The sequence below is a fragment of the Molothrus aeneus genome, chromosome 3 (genome assembly GCF_037042795.1).
Source record: "Molothrus aeneus isolate 106 chromosome 3, BPBGC_Maene_1.0, whole genome shotgun sequence".
Taxonomy (NCBI): Eukaryota; Metazoa; Chordata; class Aves; order Passeriformes; family Icteridae; genus Molothrus; species Molothrus aeneus.
The window spans coordinates 16,296,691-16,309,665 of record NC_089648.1 but is presented as its reverse complement, the minus strand read 5'-3'; the positions used below and the strand labels follow the sequence as shown (position 1 = coordinate 16,309,665).

The 12,975-nt window shown below is 41.8% G+C and overlaps 1 protein-coding gene across 1 annotated transcript in view; it reads right to left on the bottom strand.

The window, feature by feature from the left end:
• The window catches only part of VPS54 (VPS54 subunit of GARP complex), a 48,417-nt gene extending 35,869 nt beyond the window's left edge, over positions 1-12,548 (bottom strand). The window contains exons 1-5 of the mRNA XM_066546353.1: positions 12,459-12,548; positions 12,030-12,113; positions 3,550-3,711; positions 2,466-2,707; positions 939-1,017 (exon numbers count right to left, since the gene is read on the bottom strand). Coding sequence (XP_066402450.1) covers positions 939-1,017; positions 2,466-2,707; positions 3,550-3,685 — 457 coding nt within the window. The 5' untranslated portion in view covers positions 3,686-3,711; positions 12,030-12,113; positions 12,459-12,548. The remainder of the gene's footprint in view (positions 1-938; positions 1,018-2,465; positions 2,708-3,549; positions 3,712-12,029; positions 12,114-12,458) is intronic.
• Between the last annotated feature and the right edge of the window lie 427 nt (positions 12,549-12,975).

Here is a 12,975-nt window from a genome sequence, read left to right as displayed (position 1 = left end):
CCCTTGCCTTCCTTCCTGTCTAGTTTCCTATTAGTTGAACTACTTCCATGAAGTCCTGAAATTCAGCCTCCAAGTGCAGGTTTAAGCGCCCCAGCACAAGGCAGACCTAGACATTCTGGAATGAATCATGTCAAGAGCCACAAAGATGATTAAGAAACAAGAAGGAGAGACTGTTTAGACTAGAAAAGGCGAGGGAAGGTCAATGTGCTTAAAGATCTGATGAGGGGGTGCAAAGAACACAGAGTTGAATTTTCTCAGTGGTGCCCAGTGCCAGGACAGGAGGCAATGGGCAGAAACTGATACATGAAAGATTTCATTTGAACACAAGGAAGTATTTTTACTGGGAGGGTGGTAAAACACTGAAACAGGTTGCCCAGACAGATTGTGTCATTTCCATCTGTGAGATTCACAACCCAACTGGACACTGTCCTCCCTGGCTTGAGCCGATAGTCTAGAGTAGATCATCTAGAGATATAATTTCCCACCTCAGCCATGACATGACCTTCATGGCAGAGATACAGGAATGGCACTGCAGCTCTTCACTGAGAAGCCAACAGGCGATACAAATTTGATGCACCAGTTTCAATGGATCTTTAAATAAAAAGCAGTTAAAGAAAACACTGCCAGGGCCACAATGACCTGTGACAAATCCAAACATGCCAAGAAAAAGTTTAAAAGCAGGTATCATTAATATTTTGACCTACAAAATGTCAGCAGTGATCATGAATACCTCTCAGCCTACCACATCTGAGTTTTTAATTCTCGTTTCAAAGAAATCATTGGCTATTATTGTACAAGATCTCAAGCAAGTAACAGGGACAATTAACACATTATAGAATCAATGATGAGTAACATTTATAACACTTGCTACTGATGTTATAACATACTCATACAAAAAGACACCACTTTTTAATAACTAAAGGAGGCTTTGACTGTACCGTGAGTGTGTAATAGTGTCCTGTCAAAGGTATCTTTAGGAGTACAAATATTCTTGCACCTTTCATGAACCTTCTCTCTCTGTAGAAGAGAAAATATATTAAAGAATTATTCTGATGCTTAAAACCCAGATTTTTTTCATTTGAAGCAAAACATTCAGTGAAACACAACTAAATTACGCAAAATAATTCTGGTATGTTCACAGTATTTTCTTCCTCTTATAAGCTCAGACAAAGTTTGTCCAGGTGAAAGGTACTAAAAACTTCAACCTGTAGTGGATGTGTTGGTTTTTTTTCCTGTATCTTTACATCTCAAGAGAAAATGAACACAGACATTATGGAAGAAGTGTAATAACTTCTCTACATAATGATATACAATTATAGATCAACTGTAATTACATATACAAACACTTATTTGCTGACTAATCCAGGAATCACACTAACACACAAAGAATCCTTTTTCATTGCTAAATCAAATTGGACGTAAGTAGAAATTACTTGCACATATTACTAATGAGTACCTTGCTGAAACCACATATCTTGTTTCATCATGCTGAGCTTCAAATTTTAAACACCACCAGAGACCATAGTGGTGACAAATTATGTTTCTAAAGAGCATCAATGTTAACTAGATTTCTGCAAGAAGATACGTCACAGCTCAGGTCCCAGTTTCAAAACCTTCCTTCATTTAGCAGTCACTGCATGAAGTACTAATTTTAAAGGATGAAATCTTAAAACACTTTAAATGCTGAATATGTGAGTTAAAGGCAATAGTTCAGTTGTAGCTCATTTATAAACAATTCCCTTCTACAGTCTTTAACTATAATTACACAAGTAACATTTCCTGCAGCTGATTCTGAACTGACAAAAAAAAAAAAGGAAGTTACAAACCAAGGAAGCAGAGAACAGCAGGAGACTTCTACATGTTCTTTCAGTTAAAAAGAAAATACTACATACTTACTGACACTTGTATTTTTAAGAGATTGTAGAAGTCTCCTACTGGTCCTGGTGTCCTTAGGTGTAGCTTACACTTCCCTGTTACAAAAGAAATCACCAAGACAATAGGCCTCTTTATAGTTTAAGAAGTCAATGTATAAATGTTTCAATGTTTAGATTGAAGACTCCTAAAAAATATTGCCAATCCTTGCAGCATGTAGTCATTTGATCCAAAGGTCTGAGAATGCTATGTTGCATTGTAGAGCCCAATCCTTAAACAATCCTTACAGGAAAAAAGGATTAACAACCAGAAAGAATAAATATGATCTGCAAGCCCTGGTGCAGAGCTTGGTACTCAGAAACAGAAGTTAAAAATAACATGAAATTGCCTCAGGACAATTCAGAGAGCATTTTCCACATGATGGGTTCTGAGATTATAAAACCAGAAATGTCTAATGAAGACCCAAACAACACTGAAAAAGCAAATTAATTATCAACTACCTGTACAGTGGGCTACTACCCAGGATAATCTAATTAGAAGAAGCATCTCTTTCTGGTTCCTAGGACTATGTGCACCTAATCAGGGGTTCTTACCGGAGTGATTTCCTGTTGGTATAATGCAAAATGTTCCTTGGTGATCTGTGGGAGGTAGAATGAAGGCGTGACTTCAGTGTCCACAAAGTCCACTCCCCATGTTTTTGTAAAGAAATCAGATTCCCTTTTTGCTAACCTAGGATCATTTAGTGCTGCTGGGAGATTGACTTTGGAATGATAAATAGTCCATCTTTGCTGATCCACAACTAGAGATGGGCTGTCATGTAAGCTATTGGGATTGCCTGCAGCACAAAAGACAAGACAGTTTGTTAGGGTGAGAAACAAAGCTGTTAGCTTTTGTTAAAATGTGGTTCTTAAGCAAACCATATTTTACCAATTACATACTGATTAGAATTATCTATGCAAACGACTGATGATATTCTCCTGTAACATTTCACCTTGCATTTCTTCTATGAGATTAACCAACTCAAGTTTTGGACACAGAAGTGGTGTATTGATACTCATTAAACAGATTTCATTCAACATTAGTTTCTACTGAAGAGAAAAAGATCACAACCACAAACATATTTCTAATAATCTGATCTTGATCAGAATGAGAGCTGTAATTTGTTAGCATTATATGTCATAATTCTTAAGATCCCATCCTACCTACTCCTTTGTGTAAACTAAGCTTTAGTGCAACACAACAGCTGGAACCATGACCAAAATCTGGTTTAACAACAGCACCAGAGACTTAGTACTATAGACAGGTCACTTGCTTCTTCCTGCAGAAGGGCTGGGGTATCTCCCAGAGGGAATGCAGTCAGGCTCCAAGCACACTGGACATATCTCCTACCAGCTCTGTCACACTGCACCCTCTTCTTACATGGAGTATGGATCATAGCTGTAATGTGGAATGATGCAAGCAAAATCCCACCTAAAATGGGGACATCTTAAAACAAGCTGCAAATAGTCTCTCCTATTGCTCCAAAGGGACACTGGGTGGTATAAAAAAGAATCACAGCATGCTTGGAAGACTATGGCTTAGTACACTACACCAGTATACAAGAAATATTGACTGGATAGCTGGCAATGGTTCAGCAAATGGAGCTGCTTTGTCCCTCTGCCCGCACACCAACATTACCTGTGGGTTCCTTGGGACACACGTCCGGCAGGGACTGCACAGGGCGAAAGCGTTTCGTGGCGTCCGCTTCTTTTTTAAAGAAAGCATCACTGCTGTTCGACTGAGGCACTGGTGAGGAACTGTGGCTTGATGCCATTGCATAAAATCACCACTTGATAAAAGCTAAAGAGGAAACAATAGATATCAAGGCTTTAATAAAGCTCTGGGGAGACACTGTATCAAAACAATGACACTCCAGTATTGTTTTTAACTGCAGTACTTCAACTGACACATTTCAACAACAGGAGAAAGTTTACTTTAAACACAAAAATAAAAGGCAGAATGTAACTTCATAGTCTGTTCTTCACACACCTGCAGGTTTGGAGGATAGCCTGTTCCTGTGCACAGCAACAATAAAATGTTACACTTGAAAAAAAAAAAGTAAGTCTTTCAGGCACTTCTTCCTTTCTTGCCATAACTATTGCAGCCACAGTGCATACATTCACAATAGAATTTCCTCTCAAATATCAGGAAACCTTGTACTTGAATCAGGAAAACTGACAATTCAACTCTTATGGCTGCCTAGTAGAGTAGAGTTTGTTCCAGCATAATGTATTTGCACAGAGAAGACAATTAAATCATAGATCAAAAAGCTCCAGAGTAAGGAAAGTCCCACTAATTTTCAGTTCAATTTTAAGATCCCAGTTTGAAAATAAATAACATTAAAAATTTTACACCAGGGCTGAACTTAATGAATTCTTTCCATCTGTAAACAAAACTGCATTTCCATCAAAGTATCAGACAGTAGTACACTGCACAACTATTAGGGTTTGAGAGTTTATTAAAACTGCACAGCTCAAGGAGTGCCTGTTCAAAGGGACTCATCTGGATCCTCGCCTTTAAGGAGAAATTAAACACACCTAGCAAGATCTTAGCATTTAACTACTAACCCTTAATGGACACTTAAATTACTCACTACCCTGTGAAGGAGCACAAAGAGATTAAAGGCCAATTTTATCTTCAAGTGCTAAAGCAGGCACCAAGGGATGGCTGTATCTCACCCTGTCGGCTTCCAGCAGCATCACATATATTACAAATCTCATTTGGAAAATAAAAGGAACAGGTTCTACTTTGTTAAAAGTGTCCTACAAAACAATTCTAAAAGAGATGCTCAGCTACAACAGAGCATACCAATGAAGAAGTCCATAGTAAGGAAAACTTACTAGCAGAGAATGGGAACAGTCAGAAGTAGTCAGACAAAAACCTTTCCAGACATCTGACAGATCTGCCTTAAATATCATAAAGCATTAATCTCTCTCCCCCAAAGGCCCCACAAAACCCCTTTTCTCTACTACTTTTATTGCTTATGTTCTTCCCTTGATATTTCCAAAGTAATTTCTCAATTAAGCTCTTCTCAAATGTTTGGGGTGGTTTTGTGAAAAATCTAGTATATTATGATAAAACACTTATTTTAGCATTCTTAAAAAACACATCCAGTGCTATGTTGCCATGACCAAGTCTCCTAAAGGCATACAATAAATTTATCTGCACTTGGAACTGCTTCAAAGTGCTGTATTTGCAGTTTTTCTCCTGAAAAAGCCTCTGTAATATGAGCCACAGTCTGCTCTAGTCAGATGTATGAGCAACTCGAGCAATTTGTAGAAAGCACTGAAATCTTGTAACTCTTGCAAGCCATTCATTAAGCCTTTCTGCTTTCCCCACAATGAAGTACCATCTCAAAGAATTGTCTAAGATATGAATTGTCTCAACTACATAAATCTGTGTAAAGAAAATGCTATCTGTGTGATGCTAGCCAAAGATTCAAAACAAATTTCAAAGACAAGTTAAGACTGAAGAGTAGCTCAACACCTCAGCATTTCAAAAACAAGCTTGGCCACCTACTCTTGCACAGGTATTTTCATTACTTATCATCATGAAATATTTAATGACAAATCTTAAAATAGAAAGGAAAGAGTACAATAAAATACCAGTGCAAGCAGTAACCTTCATACTGTTTAGTGGATTTCAACAAGATACAAGGCTTCATAGGCAGAGGCTTTTTTAAGTGGCACGCAATCTGATGCTGTACTAAATTATTCATAGCTAGCAGCTATTCTAGTACCCTCATAAGTTAGGACCTTATGGATAATTAACCCCAATGAACAACCACATTTGTACAGGAAAAAACTCATCTCTGTACTGCCCAAAACGAGACATTCCTCAAAATGTAGTTCTTAAATTGACCAACAAAGTATAACTTCAGAAAGACAAAGAAAACTGGGCAATCGTACCTGAATTAAATCCACATTACAAAGGAATATGTGCCAAGCCCATATAAACGCAAAAATCCTGCCCTACACTAATCTCTGTACAATAACCTTACCCACAATTGAAAAACTTAAATTTGTTCACCAACAGAACAGCAGCTCCTTGTGCTCCACTAATAAACATTTTATAGACAAATGAATCTATAACTAGCCCCTAAATCAACATTTTAAAATACACAATAATAAACAAATTTGCTGATTTAAACATACCAAAAAAATGAAACTCAGTGTTAACACAGAACAAAAGTTCTGCAGAGTATTTTAACTCATTCTATTTTCCATGCAAGTGAAAGGCAGGTAAAAGCAGTTAACTGCACTAACTGTGCAAAATGACAGGCAGGTAAACGCAGTTAACTGCATTAACTGTGCAGAGTCAATTATGAAATGGTGAGTCCCCTGAGTCTCTTACTTAGAAGAACATATGGCTGTAGTAAAAATATGCGACTGTGTAACTTCATGACATCAGTGTTTAAATTATATACAATTAAAATGGTTTAGATCAACTGTGTTCTCTCCAGTAATCACCATAATTTACTCACATTTTGTCTAGCAATGTGTATTAAACTAACACAATTAAGAAAACGTTTAGAGGTTAGACACAAAAGTAGTGATGGAGCCTGCAACCCAGGATTATGGCTCTACTTGCAATATGCCTTCAATATATTACATCTGTTTTGCACACACTGTATTAATTTCCTTATTTAAAAATATTATATTAAATTACACTGTCACTGTAATGACTTAATACCGCTGAAGTTAAACTAAATCAGCCACGGCAACAACGAAAATAGCTTTGATGATCTGAACTGACAGTATTCCTAGAGTTTGAGGACACAAAGACTTGCATTTCAACTTACAGCCTCCTCTTTAAAAACATTCTTGTTCAGTAACATGCTCAGCAAGTACAATATGACACAGCTGTACAACACAGCATGGAACAAAACACTGCGGTGACGAGAGCAAGAGCCACAGGCTTGGTACTGCACAGTCAGCAAAGAGCAGCTCTGTGAGGCAGCACTGCATTAATCACATGAGGCTATTTCTGAGATGACTGCGCTGTGACTCTTGAGTTTCACACCCAAGGTTTCAGCTGTTGGAAGAGAGCACAACAACAAAGTGTATTACTCTGAAGTGATTGCACAGGGTGGTTGTAACTCTGGAGAACGTGCTTGTTTTTCTAAGTAGCAGCACTTGTACAAAAGTTCTTCACAAACTGCCTTCCCATATTCTGAGTGTAATTATTCACATGCTTTGTTTTTCCAATATCATTTATAGAATCTGCTCTCCAAATTTTATTTCAGCTTCAAAAATAGTGACACCTAAGAAGAGACAGTTGGCACTCAGGGGGAAGAGCCCTCAGGGTTCCAACTGAACATGCAACACTGAGCAAGCTTTCCTTCAAGCATTCCCCACTGTCCACAACAAGCCACACTTGGACACCAGCAGGCACTTTTCAAGGGATATGCTCTGCATCCCAAAGGTAAGGCAGGAGAAGTTTCTCTGTGAACACAAATGGCATGCTAAAGTCCCTGCTGCTTGTCGAGGCTTTGGCAACAACAGAGTGAAATTAAAATATTTCAAGCACTCTTCTGGCTACCCAACATGCTTTGGAATAGAAAACTATCAGAAGCCACCCACAAGTCAAGCTAAAGCAAGATACTGCACCATTTCTAGAACATATGATAAATACTGAAGATATTTATTAAAGAAAAGCATACCTGAAACTAACTAAAAGGTAAAAATACACAAGGGACTCCTTCCAGGACCTCAACAGCTAATAAATGGCATGCTGCTATTGGCCTAATATATTTACTCTATCCTCAAAAGTTGAGCTTTCCCTATGTATTATTACACAGCTCTAAATCAGCAGGATTTCACCCTGTAACAGGGAAACCATGGTACGAGCAAAGTACACAGCACCTTTGTAAGACAATGTGAGCCAGACTGCACTAGTGCAAGCTTTCACTTTTTTTTTCCAACCAGCCAATTCCTCAGGCTGAAATCTCCATGCTTGTCCCTGGTGCCCTGAGACAGACACCCCTGTTGCAGCAGGGGAGCCAAGGTTAGCTTGAAGCAGAAACATTTAAGCAGTTTCAGAGACTGAGGTTAAAGCTGTGGGAGCTGTTCTGCTAAGCCAAGCTCTTCCTGAACACCTACTTCCACCCTGGGGTTTCAGGGCAGGAAGATGATGACTCTCAGGGCAATGATGAGGCCAGAGTCAGAGGAGAGCTGTGACATGTCCCCATGGCAAGCCACCTGCATTTGGAGCACACTCCAACGTAAAACCTCTTCACATAACTTAGAGAGGAGGCCATATGAGCCTGGCCTCTCTGAGAGCCTAATAAATACAACTGTATTTGTATTCACAAAAAAACTCCATGTATTTGAGTGCATTCTGCGCACCCCAACATTACCCCCAGTCTCATGTTCCCACACTGAGGGTGTACCCTCTCTGCAAAGTTAGCATCACTGATGACCGTCCAGGTTAGCCTTGCTGGGATGAAATCAACCCAACAAGAAAGCAATGTACGAGTTATCTGCATTTCCCATCAGCCCTGCTTAACCACACATGCTGTTATGCTTCAGCAGACTCTGTAATTCCTCAGACTGTGCTACTTTCCCACCAAACTGCAGAACAGGGGCTGTGGAAAAGCAAAAGCTCTTGAATAGCCCAAAGAGTAATGCCACCACCCTCCCCTTGAATTGTCTCTTTCATAAGAACATCTCAAAACACTCTCCTCAAACAGGGAAAGAGGCAAGAAACAACAGTAGTGACTCCAAAGAAAGAACAGAACAGCTGCATCTCCACTGCAAAGCACCATGGGTAGCCTACAAGGCCAGGATAAAACAACATCTGACTTTCATATTATCACATTTTGTAACGGTTTCTTTTGCCCTTCCCAGCTGTAGCCACATGAACAGCAGATTTAAGAAAAAAAAATTTAAAAAAAAGCTTTAGCTGAGCTTCATTTCTTTAAATACAGGAATAAAATCCTCTGAAAAGAATTATCCCAAAATGTCCCATCACTGAACAAAATCTTGTTATTTAATAAAATCCACAAGTGTAAACATTTTGTCAAAAACTGGAAAGCTATTTATCTCCTTTTAGACAAACTATCTGGAAAGTAATATTTCACTTTCATTCAGGTACCAAATAAACAATTATACTAAACACTTGTGGTGTACCCACTGTAGCAAATGTACTTCCTCTCACCTGGAAACCCAACCTCCCAATGCTGAACACTAATCTGAAATCAGAAGGCAGACTCTGTGCTGGAGAAACAGACCTACCTACAGCTATTTAGGTTGTTATGCACCCAGTTCTTCCACACCAGATATGACAGAATCGTTCAGAAACAATCATCAAAGCAGTAAAAATATGTGTCAGAAAAGGCCCTGTGGTTAGTTGCCCACACTATCACACAAGATGAGAATGAAGTCTCTTTGTACCCTTTTTTCCAGGCATCACCATTACAGTGTGCATTCTCCCCTTGGAAAACAGTGAAATACGAGCATCTTACAGAGCTCCAGAGAGGTCCACAGAGCTGAACAAAGACCAAGGAGCCCCAGCAGGCATTCCTGCTACAAGTCTGTTAAAGGTAGACACTGCAGAGCAGTGACATGTGGAGAAAAGGCAGAAGAACTGCACCAGCCCCAGCAAAAATCCCAACACCGAGGTCCTGACGTGACAAAAGGAGTCCAACAGATGCTCATGGCAATTTGTGTCGACAGCACGATTCCCTGTACAGCCCCTCCACTTGCCATCTTCAGCAGGACCAGGCTCTTGTTCATCAGAAAACAACTTCCTAAAAATATGAATTTTCATGGGAATCATGTGTTCCAAAGCCTTATCCAAGTCCTGAACCGGAAGTGGCTATGAGGGAGCCAATTAAAATTATTTCACAGTTTGACATTGTGCATAAAGCTGCAACCAGACTATCAAAAAGCAGGCCCAGTGCACCTCACATTAAGTCCTGACACAGGATGCCAGTCCACTGTCACTCTACAGGGCAGGTACTCTGCAAACAAGAACATCCAAACTTTAACCTGGTGAGCAACGGAGCATGCCATCCATGTTTGCTGACAGTCCTCGTGGTATTAATACCTGCCCAACAGAAGATCAAACAAAACTGATCACCTCTATTCACACTGCTCCCTTTTTATCCCTTAAACAGCTTCCGTTGACAAAAAGAATAAAAAATTCCATGGCATAAAACCCAGTATGGTCATGCTACACCTAGAATGCCAAAAACCAAAAGGAAGGTCTTACACTGCTGTATAAAGTCCATACTGCTGTATACAGTCTTGCAGTCACTGTATAAAAATGATGGAAACTCTCTAACATATTGCAAAGTGCCAGACATGCTACCCCAATTCTAATAATCTAGCCCTAACACATACTCACACACATCCAAAAGAGCCCTTTTTTTTTTTAAATTTAAGAACCAGATTGATAGAGAAAAAGCTGGGATATTTAAGCTATCAGGTATGAGTACCTTGGAACACCTGATCAGTACATGGACCTGTCAGTTTTGAGTATGAAGGAGCCACGTTAACAATTCTTTACCTTCTGCTGAGAATATTCAGTTTTGTTGGTTTTTTTTTTTTTTTTTTAATCTAGCACCTATGTGAGGTGGGTACAAAAAGCTAGAAATATTAAGACAAATCCTAGATTTGCTGGTAAATATGATTTGGACTTACTCATATGAGGTGCCAGAAAAATGTACGTAGAACATCCACACTCATGCTCACCTGCTCACTCTTTCTGCTCCATTCATAAAACAAGACAAGAATAAACAAAGTGTGAAGGGGGAAAAAAAAAAGGAAACCGAAGAGAAACTGTGAGCCTCTCAACTGGAAGGACAATATGATGTTCATGGGCCTTCTCTTTTCCTCAGCTCCTCATGTTCCCCAAACTCTGGAGAAGGAAAGCAGAAGTGGCTTCTTCACAGAGCTGCTGCCCCAAAAGAAGAAACAACACCTACATGATCATGATTCCATTTCCCAATCTCTTCCTGCTCAAACTGCCAAAGAGAAGCCTGCAGTCTGCTTTCTCCACTCATTTCTAGCGGCGCCTGACATTTTCCAGGCAAACAATATCTCTGTTCAACACTGGAAATGTGCATCTCCTTCTCCTCCCATGAAGTTTGTGCTCGTCAACAAGGCAAGATTCCTGCACACACGCCAGACTCCCACTACAGAGAAAGATGGTGCTGAAGACAGAGGGACACTTGGGACAGATCTTGTTACTGGCAAATGGGATAGGAGAGGTAGAGATGCTTCTCATCGTGCAACCTTCCGGCCTCACTGGTGAGGCTGCCCAGTGACTTTTGCATGAACAGCCGTGGATCTCCTATCTATCACCCATTTTAGGCACTGTTCTCCTACCCAACAGATACACCAACCTAATGCCCAAAGCATTTCAAGACCTTTTGTCTGCACTACAGTCTGTCAAAGAGTCACACTGACTCTCATGTCACAACAGTAATTACTGCAGCCACTACAACAATTAACATACTGCAGTTGGGTTTTTTGAGTAAGAGAGCAATTTCTTGCAGGGTTGCACAGCAACAGCTGTACAAGTCCATAGGACTTCTTATTCAGGACTTCATCAGTACAGGTAAGACAGGAAAGTCAATACACCACCTATGCTAGAAACGAAAAAAAAAAAAAAACCCAAAACAAAACAACAAAAAAGCAAATCTGTAGCCCAGTAATTACTTTGATGAACTTTAAAATAGGCATTCTATATTTTTTTATGCTGGATTGTGATAACTCTGTGTTCTGTAACAGAAATCCTAAGTATTTAGACATTATAAGAATAATGGAGAAGAAAAAGGGACTTAGCAACATACTAAGGCCTAAACTGGACAGTCAGAAGGGGAAAGTTTCTGCTGGGATTGCAGAAGGTTGGTATTTTATACCCCCATATGTGTATTTCTCTCAACATCACATACCGTCTTTGAAAAATTACAGTAAAGAAATGCAAGAAATTAATCTCCCCATCACACAATTTTAGGATCATCTACAAACCCAGGAACCATCGCATTCCTACACGGCTTATGGAACCAACAAGCCCTTTTAGCGCTCCACATCCCAGTCTATCCTGGCTGCCATGCGCCGGAGGAAAACACTAAATACTTGCTCTAGACGTTAGCCCCCAGCCGGCCATACCTTATGGAGAACACGCCAGGAGTATCTCCCGGAGACCGTCGTCATATCTCTCCCCGTGGCATCGTCGGGAATGCTGCCGGGGACCTGCGGGACAGTGACCGCATGAGGGAGGCCCAGCCTCACGCCGACACCTCCGCGCCCTCCCCGCGCCTCCCGCCGGGCACCGCCCGCTGCCCACCGGGGGTTACCATGGAAATTCGGAACGGGGAATTGCAGGGAAGGAGGGAAAGCGGGCCGCGGGCAGCCTCCCCCCTTCCCACCTCCCCTCGCGTCCCTCCGCTCCGCCGCCCGGCCCAGGCCGCCTGGGCCGCCCACACAAAGGGCACCCGGGGAAATTAAACTTTCCCGGCCGCTCCCCGGGGGAACCCCGGCGGCGGGCGGGGGCGGGAGGCGGCGGGGCTGGCGGCGGGCGGGCCCCCCGCGCTGTACCTGAGGCGCCGGGCGGGATGCGCGGCCTAGCGCGGCTCCTCCGCGGCGACACGTCGGTGCCCCCGCGCAGGGCGGCGCAGGAAGGGCCCGGGCGGCGGCGGGAGGAACCAGGCCCCGCCTCTGCCACCGCCCGGGGGAGGAGCCGCGGCCGAGGCCGGCGGAAAGGGCCGCGCTGCCACCCGCGGTGGGGTAGTGGTGTCGGTCCCGTGGGCGCTTGCGGTGCCGGCATTTGGGAACCCTCGTCACCGAACTCCTCCGCGGGTGCTCCGCAGCCGGTTTGACTCAGATTTATATTTTAGGCTGCAGTTCTCCCTCAGGCCTCAGAGGCTGCTGGAATAGAGGGGTGCGTTAGGTGGCACTGAAGCAGTAGCAGCCTCGTGCCTGGTCGTGCCTTAAACAGGCTTAAATTCTCGGCCGTAGCGCTGTGCCAGTCAACAAAACACAGGGAACCTCTGATTGATTAACAACAGCGATTCCGGCTGTACTTAATAACATAAGCGTGTGGCTATGGGCACGA